The sequence below is a fragment of the Thermobia domestica genome, chromosome 7 (genome assembly GCF_964235325.1).
Source record: "Thermobia domestica chromosome 7, izTheDome1.hap1.1, whole genome shotgun sequence".
Classification (NCBI taxonomy): Eukaryota; Metazoa; Arthropoda; class Insecta; order Zygentoma; family Lepismatidae; genus Thermobia; species Thermobia domestica.
In genome coordinates this window covers 288,555,118-288,579,048 of record NC_137460.1, presented here as the reverse complement: position 1 = coordinate 288,579,048, position 23,931 = coordinate 288,555,118, and the positions used below count along the sequence as shown (strand labels likewise).

Here is a 23,931-nt window from a genome sequence, read left to right as displayed (position 1 = left end):
CCATAGGAACTGATTGTATTAAATATATTAAATTCAATGTAAAATATTTAGAAATGATTATGATAAAACGGGTCAATAGGTAAAGGGTTAAGAATATGCTTAACTTGGTGATACTTCGTACAGAAGGTCGTTTCATCCTGACGCCATTGAATTGCGCCCGCCTATCCTCAGTTGTGAAACCTCTTTTCCGCATCAATGATGTTCAACATGATTACTCTGGCGATGTACAATTGCATGACATCGGAACTTTCATTGAAAGAGGTATCTATCCAGCACAACCTGACCCATTTCAGGCCATTCGTCCTTGCAGTTTCCAGAAACCCTCAACGTTTTATGATCTTACGTTTTAATAAGCCAAAGGCAATTGAACAGGGATGTGTGTAAATGGGATAGCATTGGTATCTGCTCTCTTATTTTCCTTATGAGCCATGTAAGTTACTGATGTTTTAACAGTGCGACTGCTGGTGGATCTGCACTGAGGTGGTCTCATTGTCATACAAAGCAGGGGAATGTTCGCAATATATGAGATGTAAGACGTGTTGTGTATATTATACGCACTTACCTTCACATTTTGTATAGGAAGCTTCCCTTGCGTGTGCAAATCTACCTTTTTTTCTTTCTTTTTTTTTTTTTTTAATCGATGAACTGTAGTAAATCGCATGCACTTATTTTGACCTGATCAAACAACCCTGTGCCTCATCTAGGATGATGACATAACGACAGTTTTAACCTGCTAGAGCCTGTCTATTTCGAGTGTGTCCCTTCTGGAGCTGTTGTCGACATGTGTTTTCCCTGCGGCCGAGATTTTTCAATTGCTGGATGCGGAAGCGTTGCCACAATGAATTATTTTATGGACTTCGGTGTACTCTGTCTTGTTACCCATTCTAAGTAGCCTACGATCTTCATTCTTCAAGACCAAAAGATTGAATGACAAATTGGCAACACAGCTGAGGTCATTCATTTCTTTTGCCCACGCAGAGGGAGGGTTTCCTACGTCAAAGCTTTTCGGGGATGGGGTCGAAGTATGTTTCGCATATTTTCCGAGGGCACACCTCAAACAGACAGGCTCCACGTAGCGCTCATACATACGCTTGCATGGTCTTTTGTGGCTTTGATCTATTAAAACGGAACATTACAAAAGTTAAACCAAAACACTTGAGGGACTCTGGAAATTATGCAAGGACGACTGGACTAAACAAGATTAGGCTGAATTGAATGGAAGTCTCTTTCGATAGAAACTCTAACGTCGTACAATTGTTTATCGACACGACCGTCATGTTGAATATGATCGTGATGGAAAAGGGATTTTACAGCCTAGGGCAGGCGATTGCAATTCACTACCATGAGAAAGAAATGACCTTCTATATAAGAAATCTAGTAACTAACAATATTCATTCTTACTTCTAGGTTCTTGGTATATATTCTAGAAACTTACAATTGAAGTGTTTTAAGCCTGCAATCATGTTAATACAAATCAATACTAGTAAAGGAAGGAGAATTTGGTGTGTTAAGCGGTAAAAACTGAAGGTAGAATTTTACTCTACCACTCTTCTCTCAACCAACTTCTTCTGGGTGTATGAACACTGTTGCCAGATCGCCTAATGTAAGCGAAGTTTAAGACACTTTCCAAATCACTTACGACAAAATTTTCACGTCACCCATCTCGAAAGTTAAAGTTGTTACGGTTGTGTATGTGTGGATTTTAAATTAGTGGTCCTGTGGCAGTATAAGAATACGAAAAGGAAAATCTGGGTCTGAAGTTGTAGTGCGACATCTTCAAATTTGAATTTTAACTAGCTTAGAATTTTGTTCAATTTTTGTCCACCCAAGAAAAATTTTTGCACCATTCAAATAAACGAGGGAGGGCCATTTCAAAATTTCGGCACCTTCGATCACCTGTAGTGCGACATCTTCGAATTTGAATTTTAAATAACTCAGAATTTTGTACATTTTTGTCCACCCAAGAACAACTTTTGTACAATTCAAATAAACGAAGGAGGGCCATTTCAAAATTTCGGCCACTTCGATCATCTGCAGTGTGACATCTTCAAATTCGAATTTTAATTAGCTCAGAATTATGTCGAATTCTTTAACATTTTTGTACCACCAAGAATAAGTTCTGCACCATTCAAATAAACCAGGGACGGTCACTTAAAAATTTGGCCACTTGGATCACCTGCAGTGAGAAATTTTTAAATTCGAATTCCAACTATCTTAGTGGTACAAAAAAAAAAGAAAAAGAAAAAGTTCTAAGCTAGTTAAAATTCGAATTTAAAGATGTCAAACTACATGTGATCGAAGTGGCCGAAATTTTGAAATGACCCTCCTTTGTTAATTTGAATGATACAATTTTTTATGGTAAAAAAATGTATGGAAATTAGGCAAAATTCTAAACTAATTAAAATTCGAATTTGAAAATGGCACTTCAGGTAATCGAAGTGTCCAATTTTTGAAATGACTCTCCTTCGTTTATTTTAATTGTACAAAATATTTTGTTGGTGGTACATTAATGCACAAAAATTGAACGAAATTTTAAGCTTGTTAAAATTCGAATTTAAAGGCGTCGTCGCCGAAGTTTTGAAATGCCCTCCTTTGTTAATTTGAATGGTACATTTTTTTTTTCTTGGTGGGACAAAATGAACAAAAATTGGACAAAGATATCGCACTACAATTAAATGGACCTGAAAAATCTTCTAGAAGTTATCTTCTGAAACAATGGATTGAAGTTGAGAGACGTTAACAATTCAAGAAGAAGAAATTATATTTTGCAAAGTGTATGCTAAACAAATAATTTTTTCAAAGTAAGCTTCGGAAGAGGACATTTCTATTTTGTTCAACAGCAAAAGGTCAAACTTCAGCAGCGCTCTATTTTTTGGCCTTCTTATATTTTCATAGCAGTTTCAAGTCTGGTAAGGAGTTTATATAACTATAAAATAACCCTGATTTGACTTTTTTTTTTTAATGCTGGACAGTGTTTATCTCAAAGAAACTGCTCAAGAATGTATTTCGGGAAATAATGAACAACCCTTTTAAAAATGAGCTCTAAATTAATTAAAATACTTGCCTTACAAAATCTAAAACTTGTCACAACAGTTACTTTCTGAGATAAGGAGATAAGTTCCCAAGTTTTCCTTTAAGGAGTTTATAAGAGTATTTAAATATAAGCTTGTGTTGCTTTGATATGCTCCTCAGTCTCTCGAAACGTAACTTTCCTAGTAAGTCTCCTGTTATGTTTTCAATAACTTTAACTTCTCACTCATGCTTCATGTCGCGCTCAAATCACTTTATTCCATTTAAAGTATCAATATTATACATTGTAAATTATTACTGTTTGAAACGGACAGTGTTACGCTAGAAGAAAATATTTTAGGTTTTACACATAATTGGATACAAAAAGTAATTTCAAGTGGATTTACTTTCTTTGGTTTTTGAATGTAGACTTTTAATACAGTAAAAACTACCTTCAAAACAGGCCCCTGATTAAACGGAAATTTATTTTGAACGGATATATTTCACGGTCCCATGAATTTAAAGGTTAAAAAATGGTCAAATTCTCTTGATTAGGCGGAACCTGTGTTGCAAACAACGGATGTTAAAATATATTTTTAACGGAAATTTTCAAGTTCCAGAATGCAGGGTTTAGAAAAATTTGATATTCTGTGAGAGGTTAGGTATATGAACTACGTTGTCTGTAAAGGTCTTCGTTTACTTGTTACCCCACACATTTAACCTTTAGTCCACCGTCATATAAGGCCCTAGATACCGTCCGACTTTTTAAACGAAATGCAATTTACATTGTAATTTCCAAATACCAATAGCTGGTATAGAACATGGAACAAGGAGCATAATATACACAATAGATCAAAAGGAAGCCAAAACTAGAGGGAGGAGCTTGAAAAGGGCATAGCATTTACTTTTTGAAACCGTATGTAGGTTTTTTTTTTTTTTTTTTTTTCACTGTAAGTTTTATGTGTATTAATTTGTAGCATAAGTAAATACTGTTAACTGAATACGGTAGGCGTATGTACAACATTTTTTTTATCTCACTATGTCCATTATATGTATGTACCTAATTTATTTTTTTTATAGATCTATCTTCGTTAACTCTAAAACCTTTACCGGAAATTTTTGCTAGTCCTGTTCAATTTCGCTAGGCAGGTTTTATTATATGCTTATGCCAGAAATGTTTATTTATTTCTCTGAGTATATTTATTCTTTATTGACAGATAATTGGCGCATTTTTTTTACTTGTAAATTTATATATAGGTTACATAACGAGATGTATTTTGATTTCAGATACATACTGAGCTGTTTGAACTCGAAAAAAAATAAATGTATTCCAGAAGCCTTGGACGCTTGCGGAACTGGAAACATTAAAAGTGACCTTGCGTCTATCGATACTCATTTCAGTTCAATTTCAAAGATCATAACGAGGTTAGAAGAGCGGGGATTAGGACTTTGTAGTGCATTTGAGCTCTTTGCTTCAATAACGAAACAGACGTCACCAAGACCAGTCGGACAAGCATTTCTTCGAAACGCACAGTCAATAGACGCGAAAAATCCTGGCATATAATTCTTGTCTAATGTAAAGTGTTCCAGGGAACAACGATGCACGAATTTCAGATTTATCGGCAATTAACATTGCTTCTTTAATATACTGTCTCTTAACGAAATGTGAGAAGAAAGGAACATTTTCGATGTACAGTAATCTTTTGACTGACAAATGCAGTTTTTTTTTTTTTTTTTTTTTCCAGAAAACACCGAATACTACGGGACAGGACGTTTGGGCGCCACCATTTGGGCGCGGACGTTTCGGCGCTGCCGTTTGGGCGCGAAGCCGTTTAGGCGCCAGACGTTTGGGCGCGAGGTACATAGTAAAACTCACAATTTACGAAATATAAAGTAAGCTAGGCACTGAAAACTAAGCGCGAATCAAGATATATACTTTTCCTACACTTCTATCTTTATCTCACCTCATTTATCTATCTATTTTCTATCTTATTCATCTAAATTAAATGGTTTAATGCGTTTGTGGCATTTGTTGCCTAACCTCGTCATGGATTGATTTTTCGCTTGTTCACGATTCTTGTACTTCTGATCTAATGTTGATCTAATTTTTGTATTATATAAGAAAGCTAGGAAATGAAGGAATCAGACGAACTGTTAATAATTTTCTTAATGTTAATTAAAAAATATTGATTTAATTTTTGTATTTTTTAAAAAAAGTTAATAATTACATACTTAGAATCTTAAAATTTGCTTTCTTTCGTATTACGTTTGCTAAACTCTTCTCTTCCTTATTACGTTTGCCAAACTCTTACCTTCCTTAAGTCCAATAAAGAACCACCAATAAAAGATTTCCGCGCACTCGAGTTGAGAGAAGTGTCCCCGCGTAGCGTAGTCGCTAACGCTCTCGCCTTCTGTGCGAGCGGTCCCGGGTACGATTCCCGGTAGGGGCACTCGGTCGAAAATGTGTAACACGCTCTTTCAGGCCGGCCACCCTGAATGAGGTTTTCCTCATTCACACCAGGCAAATGCCGGGGTGGTACCTAATTTATAGGTCCAGGCCGCTTCCTTCCTTCCCCAATCCTTTCTTCCTTTCCTTTTCCCGGATAGTGTGCCCCCTCAAACGTGACGGGCAAAATGGCCTTACATGCCAACAGCCCAAAAATCTAAATCCTAATCGAGTTGAGCGAAAGCTATTAATACAGGGTGTCTAAGACATTGAGTTTAGGAACTGTAGTATGCTGTATTTCTTGTATCACTTTTTTTTATTAACATTCCAATATAAAAATCAAAACTTAACACTTTTTTTTCGTCCCATTGTAAGCTTTTAATCTGCACTAAAGAAACTGGCGAAAGGAAATAAAGAACGATTTCAAAGTGAAAAATAATAGTTAAGTGTACATATATTGGTCATTCAGCCACTAGAAATGTGTTTGACATTCACACTTATTGCATAACTACAGTAGAAGTCCTGCTTTAAGTTTTTTAATGGAATAGGCTCACTATGTACGTAATGCAGTCAATCATATCTAGTCTGGTCTACTTACCTTTGGCTTGAAAAGTTATCAAATAAAAAGCATACTTAACTTTGGTTGAAACTTAAATTTACAAAATTTAATTGTTAATTCAGTTTTTAGAATTTTCAAATTTCAATATTTCTAGTATGTAAAACAAAATCCAGTACAATTCAAGGACTTCCACTACAGTAGACACCTTGTGATATCTTGATTCGAACTTAGTACTCAGCGCCTAACACGATGACTTTTTAATTTAACTCGCGCCCAAACGTCTGGCGCCCAAATGGCTTCGCGCCCAAATGTCCAGTGCCCAAACGGCGGGGCCCAAACGTCCGCGCCCAAACGGCGGCGCCCAAACGTCACGTACCGGAATACTACATAGTTGTGTACTGTAGCATGAATGCATCATAGTTATACACCAAGTATATGTAGTTCATGTAATACAACCTTTTTTTCTAAAGATACTAAAATTCCTCATTTAACTTTAGCTTTTGATTGGTGCATATTTGCATATTTTCGTGACTTTTAGCACATATTTGCATGGGTATTTTGCTGTTTTTTAGTGCATATCAATCCGAAGTCTATTCATTATATAGAATTATAACTTTCCAAATATAGTGATTCCTCCTCTAGTTACTACTCAAAATGTTCAATTGAAATCAGTCTTGTTGCAGTGACTTAAAATAATTTACCCAGAATCATGAAATGAGGAAAAGTAGCTCAAATAGGAGACTATTTCTCTATGGTAGAATAGAAGAACTTCAAAGTATATATACGAGTTAATAGATCAAACAGATGCTAGCTATAACTTAATACAAAATGGCATACATGTAAATCTGTAAGTAACGAATACAGTCACAATATCATTTTTAAAGACAGTGAAAGAATTTATTAAAAATAAATACTTATACTTCTTTAAAAAAGAGCACATTGACAGAATTATACGTTTTGAACTTCTAAAACTCACTTCACATTCATAAACTATAAAGAAATCAACATTATTCCTTTTATTAAATTATTTTTCTTACTCTTTTTGCGTGCAAAGTCTTTTAGAATTTTATCTAAGTTCAAACACCTGTTAATTTCAGATTCAATGGACAACACTGACAAATCGTTTAAATGTTCTTACTGAATTGATCATCGCAACTAAGTTTACATCAGTTTCAACTTGGAAGAAATCATTTCTTAGATGCCATAGTCACTGGGATTGTCACGAAAAGTGCATATTGCAATGTGCTCTTGTGCAGACAGGGTTTGTCCAGGAAGTAGTAGGCCTGATTTTATTCCACCAAAACGTGGTGATGGAGGGGAATGTTACTGCGCTGGTTGGTTGGTGGGGCTCTTAGCTACCAGCGCACCAGTCGTCTCCAAGCCTTCACGGAGTGTAGATCGAGTTTAAGGTGAACCCCTTTCAAGGTGTCTTGTCATGTCCACAATGAAGCGTTTGTTAGAGCAGCGTTACGCGGTGAAGTTTTGCGTCAAACTGGGCAAAACTGCAAGTGAGACACACAACATGATTTGAATGCTCGCCCCCCCCCCCCCCTTCCTTTAGAAAACAAGTCACTCGTGTCCGTCCAGCAATCGCGGGATGATGGAAGCTTCATCACAACAATGCGCCGAGCCAAACGGCCTTTGCTGTCATGTACTTCCCGACCAAACATGGCATCATACAGCCTCCCCAGCCACCCTACAGGCCAGATGTCGCTCCTGCAGACTTCTTCCTCTTCCCCTGACTGAAAAGAGTCATGAAAGGGCGCCACGGTTTGGTCCAGGCCATTTAAGAGGCCGTGTAAAAAACTGTGAATATTTTTCTTTTAAACCAATTCAGTCCTATACTTTCCGGACAAAACCTGAATTTGACAACCAAGAATAGATTTCATTCTAGCGCGGGGCCCGATTCGAAGCATCAATCTAGTCGGTTTAAGTTCAGCCCTGACTCCGCACCTCCACAAAATTGGCTTAAGGACAACCTTCTCGAGTGCACTGCGCACAAAGACTGTCCATCTTTAGGTTCCAACTTAAATTCGCTGAGTTACAAACTTTAAATATCTTGGAAACTGAAGACTGCTCTTCAAGACACAGAAATTTGGACAGCGTAAAACATGAAGTGAAGCGAGCAGTAAGCAGTTTCACTCGACTGCGTATTGTCATACGTATTGCAATTGATGACTGGGCATGCCGTTTGAAGACGTGTGAAAGCTACTGATCACCCTGAATAACTATTAGTATAGTGTACTCCTAAGATCCTAGACGATAAATAGAGCGGCTAGTTCTTATATATAAAACCATCTAATAGACTGAACTTATAAGATACAAGGTACTCCTCTACTGAAGACTTACCTGTCTCCTGCTAACAACTCTGTTGTTGGCCTCTCGAGTGGACACCAATTTCGTGAGGTAGACTTCAGATCGATGGCACATGTCTCGAAACTCATCAAAATTATCCAATTTGTTCGCGCATGTCTCACAGATGACTTTGGGAAGATCATCCTCTGGAGATACCTATATAAAAAGAAGATTTTTCAGTCTTATGTATAGGAATTTTCAGAGTTACAATATATGTAATGAATTAGAGTTCATACCTACAGAACGTTGATCAGTCTATGTGTGTCCTATATTGACGTCTCTCCTATCTTAGGATAAACCATGGGACCACCATCGGCTGCTCTCAACGTGAGCACCATATGTCTTAGCAATAGCCCTGCACCGTAACTTCCATTGTAGGAGACTCCGTTGAAGTGTAGGAAAGGGAATCTTGAGCCACTCCTCCTGGAAAGCTTTCCAGAGGCCACGAATAGTGGTGGCATGACACGACAAGATGCAAGTGCTCTTTTCAATATGCCAAACCCGCAAAAATCTATGGGACTGGCATCAGGTGACTTAACTAGTATGTCCTGGAAAGGAAAAGCATGGAGGTCAGTGTCTACCGTCAGGTGTTGCAGAAATATTCGTGTAGAATGGGATACATGTGATGAGGCCTCATCCATATGCACACGAATTTGATTTATTCTATTTCCATACAAATGGGGCATATTTTCTGGATAAATTGGTGTGAGGATATGTTGCTAATAAAATACTGAGTTGAGTTTCCAGCTTTTAGCGAATCTTTAACTTGCCTTCATAGCAGTATCTCGCGACAACCACAAATCCCTTCGAGAAACTTGCTGTGCACTGATGGATGAACTCAGGACTCGGTTTTTGCGTCTCGTGGGATATACGTTACGGCTCGAATTTTGCCAAATCTGACAGATAAATCCATGCTTCATCAAATGTAGCAACAAACTTCTACTTTTCCTCGGATAGATGGCTTTCGTAGACAGAGTTGGTTGGTTCAAACCAGGTGGTTTAAAAAAAAAAAAAAGGTTAAAAGTAAAAAAATAAAAAAAAAAAAACGAAAAATGTTTTAAATCGTGTGAACTTCATGGTGATGTTTCCACATATCAAATCATCTGCATTAGTTTTGATCTTCTTTTCACCTTTTAATCAAGGCGTCCCATTTTCAATTCTCGGTAGAACCACAACCCATCTTTCAAGTGTAAACCAAGTAGCGATTCGAGGTGTCCCTTTAAGCGAAAGTCTTCTCCGTGATAACCTTGGTATTTCATAAGGATGTTAAGCCTAAACATACGAAACGAAACCAAATTGTATATTTCTGCTTGCGTGAATGCCTGTTGTTTTATAAAGAAGCTAAGGTTGCTTAAATATATTGATAGAAATTGGCAAAATTTATCGACTGCCCACCAGGGTTGGCTGGTTTAAACCAGCTGGTTTTTTCAAAAAAAAAAACTGGTTTAAACCAAAAAAAGAAAAAAAGAACCAAAAATGCTTTAAATCGTGTGAACTTCATGGTGACGTCTCTACATATCACACCATCTGCATTACGTTTATCTACCTTTCACCTTATAATCAAGGGGTCCATTGTTCAATTCTCGGTCGAACCACAACCCATCTTTCAAGTGTAAACCAAGTAGCGATTCGAGGTGTCCCTTTAAACGAAAGTCTTCTCCCTGATAACCTTGGTATTTCATAAGGATGTTAAGCCTAAACATACGAAACGAAACCAAATTGAATATTTCTGCTTGCCTGAATGCCTGTTATTTTATAAAGAAGCCAAGGTTGCTAAAATATATTGATAGAAATTGGCAAAATGTATCAACTGCCTACGTAGCTTCCAATACCAGCTTCGATTCGACTTTGTTTTAATTTTATTGAATGATATCTACATACCAAATTTGTAATTTAATACCTCAGTTTTAGCGTAGTGATTATGATACGTTGACCTTAAAATTTTACATACAAATACATTTAAAGTAATAACAGGATTTTTCCAATGGCTAAGGCGGGAGTTTCCCGATTTATATATAATTCTGTAATGTTTTTACTTGTGTAACTATTAACATTTTGTCCTTCTGAAATGACTCTTGACAATTATATTAACAACTAAGCCTATGTAAAGATCAGTACAACATATTTTTATTAAGAGTCCTTCGTCACTGAGTCGGCAATCGCATTTGTGTCCAATTAGTCCCGGTTTCGTGTCAAAATGGACAATTTCCCTTGGATGTAAGCGGAGAAGCGGTTTGGATTCTGCTTTAAGCTTATGTGACCTCTTCCAGCATAACTTTGTTGTTACATAATAACACCAAGGTGAAACAAACTAATTTCTGTCCATTTCTAATGTAAATACATAGGGGAAATTATTTAAACCAAAAAAACCTGGTTTAAACCAAAAAAACCGGGTTTAAACCAAAAATCCTGGTTTTTTGGTTTTTCAAAAACCATGGTTTTTGCCAACCCTGCTGCCTACGCAGCTTCCAACATTAGCTTGGATTGGACTTTCAGTTTTAATTTTATTGAATGATATCTACATACTAAATTGGAATACCTGAGTTTTAGCGTACTCAATTATGGTATGTTGGCCTCAAAATTTTACATGCAAAGGAGTACGGTAACGGGATTCACTTTGCATTTAAAGTAATAACAGAATTTTCCCAGTAGCTAAGGCGGGAGTTTTCCAATTTATATATAATTCTGTATAATGGTTTCACTTGTGCAACTGTTTATCATTTTGACCTTCTGAAATGGCTCTTAACAATTATATTAAGAAGTACGTAAAGATCAGTACAACGTATTTTTATCAGGAGTCCTTCGTGAGTGAGTCGGCAGACCCATCGCATTTGTTACCAACTAGTCCCGCTTTGGCGAACCATATTATGGAAGATTTATGGGTAAAATTGGCAAGGTTCTAGAACGCAGGCCCCCCTTCCCACTTAACTGTAATAAAGACAGAAAACAACGTGCCCTGCGGGGCTCTAACCCGCCTTCACTCGCTCGGCAATACTATGTGAATTAAATATTTTAAGTTGGTGCAGAAAAGAACCAACTTAGCTATTAACCTGTATGAGGAGACTTGTGTTCTAGAACCTTCCCGTAAAATTCAATACTTTGCATGAAAAGATATGTTTCTAAGGAACAAATTTCTGCAGGCGACGGAATTAAATACAAAGTAATACAGCTGTATTTTAGGTTTACAAATGTAGGGTTACCACTGTAAAATCATTACAAGTGTACCACGGATATGATGAGAGGATACGAAAGAGGGCTCTATTAGATGCTATTTTCCACCGGCGGCATATTTCTGCACAATGTACAGAACATTTATTTTTTATGGGTTAAGTTTAGAGTTACCCCTCCGCTTTTTATAAAAATCAGGAAAATTTACAGGAGAAATGAGGCAAGAAATGATAATTTGAAGTTTTTATTTGATGTTTAGGAATTTAAGTTCGGCATGAGAGTTATGATTAATACGAGAAAAGATATGTGGAAGTTAGTACTATTTGCCGGATGCGGAAGCATTCGCGGAAGGTTTCAGCAGCATGGTAGTTGTAAAATATGGCGAACAGGTGTAATGGATGCTCAAAAATAATGAAGAAAATCATTTAAATTTTTGTAAAGCCAACGGAGTACTCAAGTGAAATGTAATAATTTTTAATACTTTAAGCACTGTTTTTTGTATGTTGCAAAGTCCAAGGGCACCTAGAGACTGGAGGGGCAACTCTAAACTTAAGCCTTTTTTATTTACAAGTGGAGTGTTACTAGTATGAAACCATGACAAGTGTTATGAAAACTGTATCACTGCTAAAGCCTACTTCCTCCCACTACTCTCGGTTGCGCACATACCCGCCACTTTCATCGTGCTTTTTAATGGCCACCTAACACAGATTTGTTTGATTTTTGCACTAGTTTTTATGCTACATACCCGAAAGCCGTATTTATACGCTAACCGTAAAAGAATTGTAAATTTTCAACAATTACTTCTGGTGTCTCTCTTGAATTTTATCTATGCTAAGTGAAATATTTTCATGTCGCACAGTGGAAACCTTTCAGGCGACAATAAGAAGGAAATCAGGTAAAGAATTATAATTTTTTAAAAAAACTTTTCTAGCGGTGCGCCAAAAGTAAACCTATACGGTCTTTGGTGATTAACGCCCCTCAAATGAAACATGTATTTTATATTCAAACATTCCTGTACTTACTTTAAGAGCCAGACAAGTCATAACTTTCTGAACAAAGTTTCTGTTATGTTCCTCGTCAAATATATTCACTTTCATAGCTTCGCACAAATTTCGTAAACAGAAACGACAAACCGTCTCTAGATTATCCACTGCATCGTTTATTTCACGGGAATTTTCCATTCTTTCTAGTGTCACCTACAATTTTTAGTTTTTTTCATATATAAACAATACATCAAATGAGTGCAACATAAAACACCAGTATATAAATGTCAGTATTTTCAACATAAATGCAGTTTTTAAACTTTTCTATGCACAATAGTATAGAGTAAATGATAATGCAGGGTTGGACACTTTTGATATTAAACTTCTTGACAATGCTTCTATTACTGAAAAAAAAAAAAAATTACCCATTGAGCAGTTTATAAAGAGCGCAATTGAAACACTGGAGAAAACCATAGCCATAGAGCAAGGATGTGGTTTGACAAAGAATCAGTAGCGTAGCTAGAGTTTTTTTCAGGGGGGCCAATAAAGGGCCCAAGAAGATTTTGAGGGGGCCACCTCTAATGAATGAAAAATTTTATTCACACACACACACACACACATATATATATATATATATATATATATATATGTGTGTGTGTGTGTGTGTGTGTGTGTTCAAGGTGAATGTTTCCATCTTTGTTGTTCATGATTTTACTCTTTTGAAAACAGTCAAAATGTAAGAATTTTGTACCTCAAACAACTAGGATTCATTAATGCAATTGATTTCTAATATAAGTAAATAGTTATTGAATCACAGTGTTTAAAATATGTGTAGCTGGTTGACTTAAGTGAAAGCAAACACACTTTTACAGGTAAAGAAAATAGCTTATAGGTTCATGCCTCTACTTAAAGACAATGAACCAACTTTTAAGTTGGATGAATAAAAATGACCTAATTATTAATGTAAATAAAACATGTGCCTTAAATTTTAACAATGGTAAAAGTAATCAAGCCAATGCAATAATAAAAATAAATAATAAAACAGTTAAATATGTAGAAACTGCTACCTTTTTCGGAGTTAAAATATCTAATAATTTCAACTGGGAACCACATATAGAACATGTAAGAAGTAAGCTAAGCAAACTATGCTATGCAATTAGATGTTTTTACTCGGTTGAAGAATATGTAGAAAATAATTCGTATGCGTAAAATTAAATGTATAGTAAGTAAATTAGTGAAACCATAAGAATCTATATGTAGTAATAGTATGTATGTTTATGTATACTGGTATATGTATAAATGACATGTCCAATTTCGTTGTATGACGATGAACGGATGCAATAAATTATGATTATGATTATGATTATAAAGAGGATCTTTCTCTTCGTTTGGGCAGCATCAAACTTATCCACACCTTGTTAAAGATCTAACGATTTAGCAATTTTATTCTCAATATAAAGTAACACTAAGTTTTTCAACCTATCATAAGTCATTGAATTGCGTATACAAGTCTTTTATCTTTTCAAAGAAGAGAATGACCTTTCACATGTGGCACTAGAAACTGATATACTCACAGAGATGATACCTAGCTTGTGGTTTCTAGGGATGCGTTTCTGTAGACACAAAGATCAACGAAATTCGTCAAGGAATCAGCTTTGGTTTTCTTCTCGTCTTCATACAACTTAATTATGTTTGGGAGAATTTTAAATTCTCACTTTAATGTTTGCAGATCACTCCATAATGCTGGGCCATAGGCTCGACAATGCTATAATTTAAGAAAGTTTTCACTTTTTGGATGTAGAGTGGTGATTGATTTGATGATTTTGCTACATGATACAAAGCGGTTTTCTATATCAGTGATTGCCTATCAATAGTAGGCAGAAAAATGTCTCTTGGTTGATATATTATCTTTAGAAAATTCGTTTTCTGCATCCAATGAAGGAAGAGATTCATCCAAAATGAATTTATGATATTTCGATGGCGGATGTCTAGTTCGTTTCCACGAGAAACCTCTATATTCCATTTATTTCCGGCTCTGGAATTCGAGACCATTTTCTTTGCACATCTCCAAACATTCTTGATAAATTTGTTCGAATATTGTTCGTTGAGAGTCATATTCACCAGACCTCATCTTCGACTGCGTTTGAACTAGTGTATCTACAAGAATCAAACCTTCTGACATGTCTGCATCTACTTGAGATAAGGCGAAACTCAAAGTTATAGCATGGCACCAGTAATCTAAATTTTAGCAGCCCGAAAACATTCCGTCGTGTACAGATCACACTAATTTTCCGGATGGAATGATGGAGGTAAATAGATATCACAAGTTCCAGATTTGTTTTAATACCGCATGATAATATAATGTGTTGAAAACATTTTATGAAAAAAAAAAAAGAGGAATAAATGGATATGATAATTTGTAAAAAAGTGATAGTGCTTAAGTGAATTATGAGAAAAAGCCTTGAAAAGTAATCAAGAGGAACCATTAATATGCTTTACCTTTGTTATAATAACTCGTCCTAAGGGACAACGGTGATAGAAACTAATGAGACTTCATAATTGCAAAAAAATCAGAAAGCACTTAATTTGAAATTAAAGACTGATAAAATTTGGTAACATAATGGGAATTCAGGCTGGCAGAGGGGGAGAGTGAAAACGGAGGCAACAGAGCCGTTTTTTTTGGGGGGGGGGCATGTGCAAAGAGATTAACCTTCGACTTCGGGTGAGAGGTTACCATATACTTATGTGAGTTTCAATTGCTACCACTTGTAAAAGTTAGCTAAGACAGTCTAGTCTGAGCTTTCTAATTTTAGTTTCCTAGCGCAATTAGTTTTTGTGACAAGTAACTCAGATATGTCATTACTGTAAATAGCATCATTAATATCATCTTGTATATGTTAGAATTCTCTTTGTGTAAATAAAATTGTAATTAAGCATTTCGAGGTAAAACAGGTTCTTTTAATTAACTTCTACAAAGAAAAGATTAGAACCTACCTCTTATGCACAGATACGACAGCGTGGGATACTGTCGGTCTGTAAATAATATAATCTGAAGTCATCTACCATATCTAACTAAATATAATTGATTAATCATTTTTATTGATCAATAAATAGTTGTTTGGTAGATAAACTCTAATAATAATAATAATAATAATAATAATAATAATAATAATAATAATAATAATAATAATAATAATAATAATAATAATAATACCAAATTATTTAATGGATGCTATGCATTTGCTCTATGTCGCCATAATCAATGGAAATTAATTACTTAGTGTACGAAGATTTCTTTCGTCCAACACAAGTGTAATGTTTTACTGCAGTGCATGTTATTTGTAAGTAAGCATACCATATTTCAGTATGACTTTCAACATTGAAGCGATTGATAATGCCGACTGATTTTGCTATTTTTTCTGGTTCTTTGTCAAAAACAAAGGAGATAACTAGATAAGGGACAGAGGTTAAAATGAATGTACAGGTGGTGAGGTCAATGCAAGCACCCCACAGATTTCCGTGAATTAAATCTTGCCGTACTACAAACTAAAACGAGTGGAGCTATTTTATTCGGTACGCAGACTATTGCAACGGTATTCTGCAGTTCGTAACTTTGTTGTCGAGAGATGTTTTGGAAGTAGTCTCACTTGTAGCCACTGCCATCTCACCGTTTGTCAACCTATAGCAGCATCACTCTACCACTAGGGGGGCCAAGAATTTGAGCAAGGGTGCCTGGCCCCCCTTGTCCCTCCCTTGGCTACGCCACTGCAAAGAATGCTATGAAGCACATCAAGTCACACTAAGAAGCCTACAGACAAGGTGAGAAGCACAGGTACTAAGGAAATACTACGCACCACATACAGGAAAAGAGATACAAAATTCTTATTAAACGAAAGAAACGGGATTATAAGGAAAGGGAACATGAGAAAATGGTAAAAGATATACAGGGTGGTCATGCATAGTGACGAAAAATTTGGGAGATGAATCTACAGATAAAAACAAGCAAAAAATGGCATATGAACATCGGGTGAATGCGGCTTGATTTGGAGGCTAGAGGCATCTGAAATGTCACCTTCCGAGGCGGCAATTTGCGATGTCGCAAGAATGGAGAGAAATACGAATGTTGGGTCAAAAGTTATCAAAGGAAACCCCATCCGAAGAATCCAATTATGCGTAAATGATGGCAAAGAATTAGCAGCGCAAGAGGGCACAAAGAAAGTGAATGAAACGAGGAGAAAAGTTCTAGCACGGATGTTGTTTTTAGAAGAGGCGTTCATACGGGATACCATCACAAATGTCCACAATGACCATCGATGGACACCCAATAACCCGCATGCAATTGTAGAGACGAAACATCATCAGCGTTTCCAATTGCATGTATGGGCTGGTATAATTGAGGACAACGTTGTACGACAACACTTCTTACCACAGCGATTGAACGCAAACAATATCATGTCTCCAGTTTGTGACTCAGGGCCTACCTATTCTGCTTGAAGACGTGCCACTAAGGACACGACAGTGTATGCGGTTTATGCATGATGGCGTCCATGCCGGTTCATGTAACACCATTCGTGCATATCTGAACGAAACATTTTCACGCAGGGGGATAGGTCGTGGTAGCAAACGAGCATGCCCCCAAGTTCACTCGATCTGAATACCCTAGATTTTTTCCCGTGGGTTCACTAGCGCAAATCCCGGGGGAATGAAGGGGACATGTCCCCTCCAATTTTGAACTGAGGGGGGCTGTCCCCCCAATAATCCGATTTGAAATGTGTTTTGGTGGAGAAATTTGATGATTTTTGTCCGATTGCCACAAAGGAACGTGAGATGAAACTGATGTGCCCCAGAATTAAGTCTCAAATCTGCCCGCCTTCTAACGTTGAAGACAACTCTGATCCTCCACAACATTGCTTTTCAACTTCATAAATATTTTGGAGATCGCAAAAAAAATGGGAACGGTCCTACCCCCCCCCCCGTGTTGAAGACATTTGCGCCGCTGCGTGGGGTTACGTGAAGAGTCTCGCGTATGACATTGAAAATCCTCGCCAGCGTGTATGACCTGCATTTGCCACACTACGGCAAACGCCAGCGTTATTGCGACCTGTCAGAGAATCTTTACGTCATCGTGTAACTGTTTGTTTCGAAGAACAAGTAGGACATATTGAACACCTTCTGTAGGACAGCATTATGTTGACCACGGTAAGTACAATACCTCTTGTTTTTACTGTACACTGGGTCTCATCTTCCGTACGTGTTTTCTACGATCTGCACGTTTCATCACTAAGAGTGTTTAACAGTTTCTTTGTAGCTCCCATGCACCGCCACTGTTCCGCAGTGCGTGTGCATAACTGGATTCTTTGTATGGGTTTTTTCTTTGATATATTTTGACCTGACATTCCTATTTCTCTCCGTTACAAAGATATTGTATTCCTACAATCCGCTTCCCATAGTGTTCCTACAGCGTAGCCATTGTTGCGTTTGTTCATTAACATTTGTTGCTCCATGTTCCATATAACATCTCCTCCTACAGTTTGTCAGTGTAAATTGTTCACTTTTCTCCACCTTTCATTCACTACCTTTGTGCCCCCCTGGCGCCACCACTGTTTCGCCATCATTTATGCATAATTGAAGTCTTCGGGTGGAATTTCCTTTGATATCTTTTAACCCGACATTCGTATTTCTCTCCGTTCTTGCGATATTGCAAATTGCCGCCTCGGAAGGCGACATTTCAGATGCCTCTAGCTTCCAAACAAAGCCGCATTCACCCATTGTTCATAAGACATTTTTTGTCTGTTTTTACCTGTAGATTCATCTCCCAAATTTTCCGTCACTAATGGATGACCACCCTGTATAAAAGGATCCCTATAGACCACTCCATTCCAGATAACCAGTGTTTTTTTCTTTTTCCTATACAGACAAGAGCCAGTATCCGTTACAAGGTTGCGCCTTCTGTGCGGTATGTGGAACTCAGTAACGTTGGATGGTCTATGGGATGTTGGGAAAGATGGAGCAGGATGTCTATTTTGTTTGCATAAAAAGGATTTAGGAATTTCTGTAGTTATAGCGTTTCTATTTAATTTTTTATTGAGTTGAGTTGAGTGTGAGTTTAACGTTCCTTTCAGCAGCGAGGCTATATGAAAAGAGACCTACTGATTAACGTGCAATCCGAAGCACGTGAACTCCCTCCGGGAATCGAACCCGGGTCTTCTAGGCCATTATTTTTTTTATTTTATCGGGAACATGAAAGAAATTAATAATGAAAAATATACAGTGCACTGTCACGACATAACACATAGGTGTCGTGGGCGAAGTTTTCTACAAGGGATGGGACGATATTTCCTCTATGCTCCTCAGCAGACACTCAAATCAAACAAACAAAATGATTTCTCGAGCGCTATTCTCATTTCCAAAGTAAAAAGACTTATGACTAATGGGAATATTTCTTCACAGTGCAGCAAATAAAATCACACCTAGGCTCCCTTGGCGGGAAGTGTGCTTCCCATTGCCCACAAAAGGATTAAATTGCTACAACTGAGTCCTAATCTGGGTGATCAGGAGGGAGGATATGGTGGTAAAGTGAAAAGAGTAGTGACAAAAGCGTGTACAATAGTTTGCGAGGGGTATTATTCAGAATGCCTGCTTGCATTGTAGTGAAGAGTAATGGATGCTGGGACTCGAATGTGCTAGTAATATACTTCGATCGTAAAGCTTCAAGATGAAGCAGAAGCTGTGCAAAACGCATGACTTTATAAAGGTCTTGAGTAGGACTCAGAAGTTTTATTCTGTAGGCTAGGCGTATGATATGTCGTTAAAGTATTTTCAATTTTTCTTTTTCTCATAGTGACACTGGTGTGTGGATATTCATGCAATGAAACCGTAAGTCAGGACTGGGCGTTGGATTACTCTGTAAGTGTTGAAAACACATTAGCTCGTGATCCCCAAGTAATACCACTAAGGTGTTTGAGGACATTAAGTCTATTATGTGCATTCTGCATTATATTCTGAAGATGAGTACGCCAAGTGAGTTGTAATCGAAAAGAATTTCCAGATATGTTATATCTTAGCTGAATGCACCCACATATTATGTACTTGGATGTTGAGTAGATTAGACTTTCTAAGTATATGAGATCTGCGTTTTGACGGGAGAAAGATTATTACTTGTCTTTTATCTGGGTTGAGTTTTAAATGCCATTTCCTACTCCAGAACAGTAGTTATGCGATGAATAGTTCGGCTTAACCCTTGTCCGGGCAAGATATTTTTGTAACGTAGACGGCAATTGGAGCCTTACCAACTCTATTAGCCTTACCAACTCGATATGTTCATGACTTTAACTTCGACTAAAGATAGAAGAATTCAGAATTTTATGTCATCGAAATACTTATGGTTATTGAGAAATTCGAAAAGAAAAATATGAAGGTACTGGGCCTGGAGGCCTCGCTTGCACGGATAAGGGTTAACGTGAGATATGCACTATTATCTGCACCGGCAATGTTAGTATATCTACTACTTATAGGATATAAAGTAAAGATGATAAGGCAGACCCTTGAGATTCCCCGGAGAAAATAAATATCGGATGCGAGAAAATGGCATTAAGGGCAGCCACGTTTTCCAGCTGACATCAATAATGTAAAATTCTTTCTATTTATGTAGGGTAGAGCAATTATCGCACACGGGAGATTGGACTTTCCCATGACCTTTTAGTATAAAAGATGCTCCTGAATACAGAAATATACTACAATAAGTAGTTTCCTCTAATATATAATATAAGTAATTTCCTCTAGTAAGAAAGTGGAAGGAACCCAATGACCAAGCGTCTTAGGGCTTTTGTAGGTGAGGTTACTCTCTTTGACCAGGCGTCGTGAGAGGGAATGAGTTTGTGTGATTAAGGTGTCTCTCGGTGACCGGGCGTCATGAGAGAGAAAGGGAACCCAATGACCAAGCGTCGTAGGGCTTTTAAGGAAAGGTATCTCTCTCAATTGACCAAGCATCGTGAGAGGGTAAGGTGAACCCAATGGCCAGGCGCCTTAGGGTTTTTGGTGGTTTGATCAACCTGTAGAGATTGATTATTCTTGAGGTGTGCTGCTGTCTTTTACCCTAAAATGTCTACTACCTTCGTTGATCTCTGTCTTGCCGACTGTTGGCGATGGTGGGCGACTCCTCTTCGGTACTCTCGTCTGCGCTGTATTTATTTACTGCAAATACCTGTAATAAACACATGACTACAGCCTGGTGTTAAGACATGCGGAATCTTGCAACATAGAAACATGGAAAACACACATGTGGGAGATATTGGCGTATCAAAATACCTCCCTCAAGGATTAACGATGTAGTGGAAGCCTGTGGCATTCACTAGAAATGAGATAGAGAAACCCATCATCTAACCGGGAAGCCACGAAGAGCAACATAACCGGATGGACTATGCAACAAACACCTAAAGGCGTATTTTTCACACCTTGGCAGCATCTGGACTGAGCTCCTAAATATATGTCTCAAGAAAGTAGGCATCCTAGATACCTGACACGAATTAAAGATCAAAATCTTACACAAAGGAAAGGGTGAAGTAACTCGAACTCATACAGATGTATAGCACTGAAATCCACATAGCTTTTAAAGTGTTAACAAGGGTGCTCAACCAGAGGATATGTAATAAGATAGTCACTCCTCCCGGAGGAGCAATTTGGATTTAGACGAGGCAAGTCTATACTGATGGTTGCGGAAAATCTATTCACGAAGATTTAAGAAACAAAGAGACATAAAAAGATGTACTTGTAATTGTAGAGTATCCGAGAGCTTTCGATACGATCAACCGAAGGCTACTAATCGAGAAACTAGAAAATTTCGTAGGCTGCACGGAAGAAACTAGGTTTTTCTAGAATATAATGACTCAGAATAGAGTGAGAGTGTGTGATAGTTTGAAGGATACAAAATAGACACATGAAAAATTAAGTGTACTGCAAGGTGATCTGCTGAACCCAACCTTATTCAATATAGGCTTGTGACGTAATTTAGTAATCAAAGAGCAATTGTCAGACGTAAATATATATGTATACGTGGACGACATGGTAATCACTTCTGATAATCTGGCACAATTGCATACGGCAATGGATTTTATAGTAGAATGGGCAGAAAAAAACTGTGCCTGTGTATCTATGTATCTAGGTGTGTCTATGAAAAGATTATAGTACTTGCAGTTTTTCGGAAAGAGGGAGACTATGGAAAGAGGATATATTAGCCCATAAGAAGCAAGTAGTGACTCCCAAAAGATCTTTCAAATATCTGGGACTCACGACGCATATGATAGGCACGACCTTCCCGATAAACCTGAGTGAGAGACTCGTAGCAGCGATAAGAGGGATGGATGACAATCAACATCTAATTAGGATATCAGTCGAAACAGCAATGAAGCTCTTCTGGACAAAACTACCACTAATATCCACGTTGAGATAGAAATAATATGGATCTTCCTAACAAAGGGCCAATTGAAGGATCTGGAAAGTCTGAAAGCAAGATATCTGAAAAGAGTGCTTGAACTATCAAAAACGCTCCATTTCGCTACACTTATGTGATGGCTAGAGAGACATTTCTGATTGAAGACTTAAGAATGGAAATGCTGCTGCCATCTACAGCGGTATATAAAGGACTCCTCAAAGAACTTTATGCGAAAACGAACGCAATTTAAAATGATTTTTATAGCACCGCAATAATGGAAAATTTAGAATGGACTTGAGGAGATTATCAACTCAGCCACATAGTGACTCGCTTCGCTACGCATGGATTTCATCAGCGCATGCATAGAACAAACATTCCATCAAGCTAACGACGAATGTTTATGTGAGCTATGTAGAGAAAAGTCTGAGATATACGATGGTCACGGATCTGTGTGAATCGATCAGTGTCACTAGCACGAATCTGTTTAAACTAGTTTAGTCACCACATGCCCATTGCAACATCCTCTATAATGAGATAATATATAATAACATTATAGAGGGTGTTGCCCATTGGGTGCAATTAATAATAATTACTAATTAAAATATCGCTAAATTCAGCTCCGTAAGTTGTTAAAAGAAGCAATTGTTGAATTCAAGACTAAAAACAATGTTTCTTTTCTTTGAGAGGAAGGAACGTAAAGTAAACATATATACGTAAACATAAACAATAAAAACAGGACTAAGTTACCTATTCGCAAAGAAACATTGTCTCCTCCTTCATACTTCCCCTCTTTTGTCGGGTTTACTCACTTTTAATTTTTAAAAACACAGCACTTAGAAGTCGAATAAAAACCACACTGATCTCACACTTTAGTTACTTTAATTTTCCAATTGCACAGCACTATTCATTACACACTGCAACCAGATATAGTCAAAAATTCATTCAAAACTCTCCCCAGACAACACGTACGTGTATGACACATGTGCACTATCCATGCATAAGCCCTACATGTGCACATGTGCAGTTGTGTGGATGATGAACACATACATAACCCGTGCATGAGCCGTACGCGTGAATTTGCATGGATGAAGCACACATAAATAACCGGTGTATGTGCACATGTGCATTTGCGTGGGTTATGCACACGTACATAACCAGTGACTAAGTCGTGCATGTGCACATGTACATTTGCATGGATGAAGCACACATTTATATAACCCGTGCTTAAGCCATTATGTACACATGTGCATTTACATGGATGCAGCGCAGGTACGTAATCCGTGCTTAAGCCGTTATGTGCACATGTGCATTTGCATGAATGAAGCACACATTTATATAACCCGTGATGTAGCCGTTATATACACATGTGCACTTGCGTGGGTGCAGTGCACGTACAGTACATAACCCATGCTTGAGCCGTGCATGTGCACATGTGCATTTGCGTGGATGAAACACATTTAAATTACCGGTGTTTAAGCCGTTGTGTGCATGTGCATTTGCACGGCTACTGCACGTGTGTATGAGACGTCTATAATACCGTGCAAGTATATACTTTAACTTTCATTCTTTTACTCTCATTCTCGTCAACAATATAAAGTAATCTCCATTTTTGGTAGGTGTCGTTTTTCCTCCAGACGATGTTATAGAGACTTTTCGACGAATGACAGCTGAATGATTGTAAAAACTCTATAACTTCCGTTGAGCTAGGATACAAGATCAACAGGTGGCACCACTGTACTGATGTAACAACTGTCAGACAGTTAATAGGTTTACAAAATTATTTTCGTGACCGATTGCAGCAGAATATGTTACGTTATTTCTTACTTAGCAACGTGTCAAAGATACTGTCTAAAGCTTTGCTCGTTGCAAATAATAAACTCCAAAAGTAAAATGCTCACTGACAATTATGAATTATATGTGATATACTTTGAAGGTGATGTCTTTGGTGTTTAGAACTGGCCACCTGGAATCTCTAACCAGG

At 37.5% G+C, this 23,931-nt stretch overlaps 1 protein-coding gene across 6 annotated transcripts in view; it reads right to left on the bottom strand.

The window, feature by feature from the left end:
* Positions 1 to 12,946, bottom strand: part of LOC145691014 (zinc finger MYM-type protein 1-like) — a 309,663-nt gene extending 296,717 nt beyond the window's left edge. For 2 of the 6 annotated variants that reach the window (XM_081766527.1, XM_081766525.1), the window contains exons 1-2: positions 12,560 to 12,946; positions 8,364 to 8,525 (exon numbers count right to left, since the gene is read on the bottom strand). In XM_081766527.1, the coding sequence (XP_081622653.1) occupies positions 8,364 to 8,525; positions 12,560 to 12,718 (321 nt within the window). In that variant the 5' untranslated portion in view covers positions 12,719 to 12,946. The remainder of the gene's footprint in view (positions 1 to 8,363; positions 8,526 to 12,559) is intronic. The other 4 variants (XM_081766528.1, XM_081766526.1, XM_081766529.1 and 1 more) reach the window with 3 other exon arrangements.
* Positions 12,947 to 23,931: the final 10,985 nt, after the last annotated feature.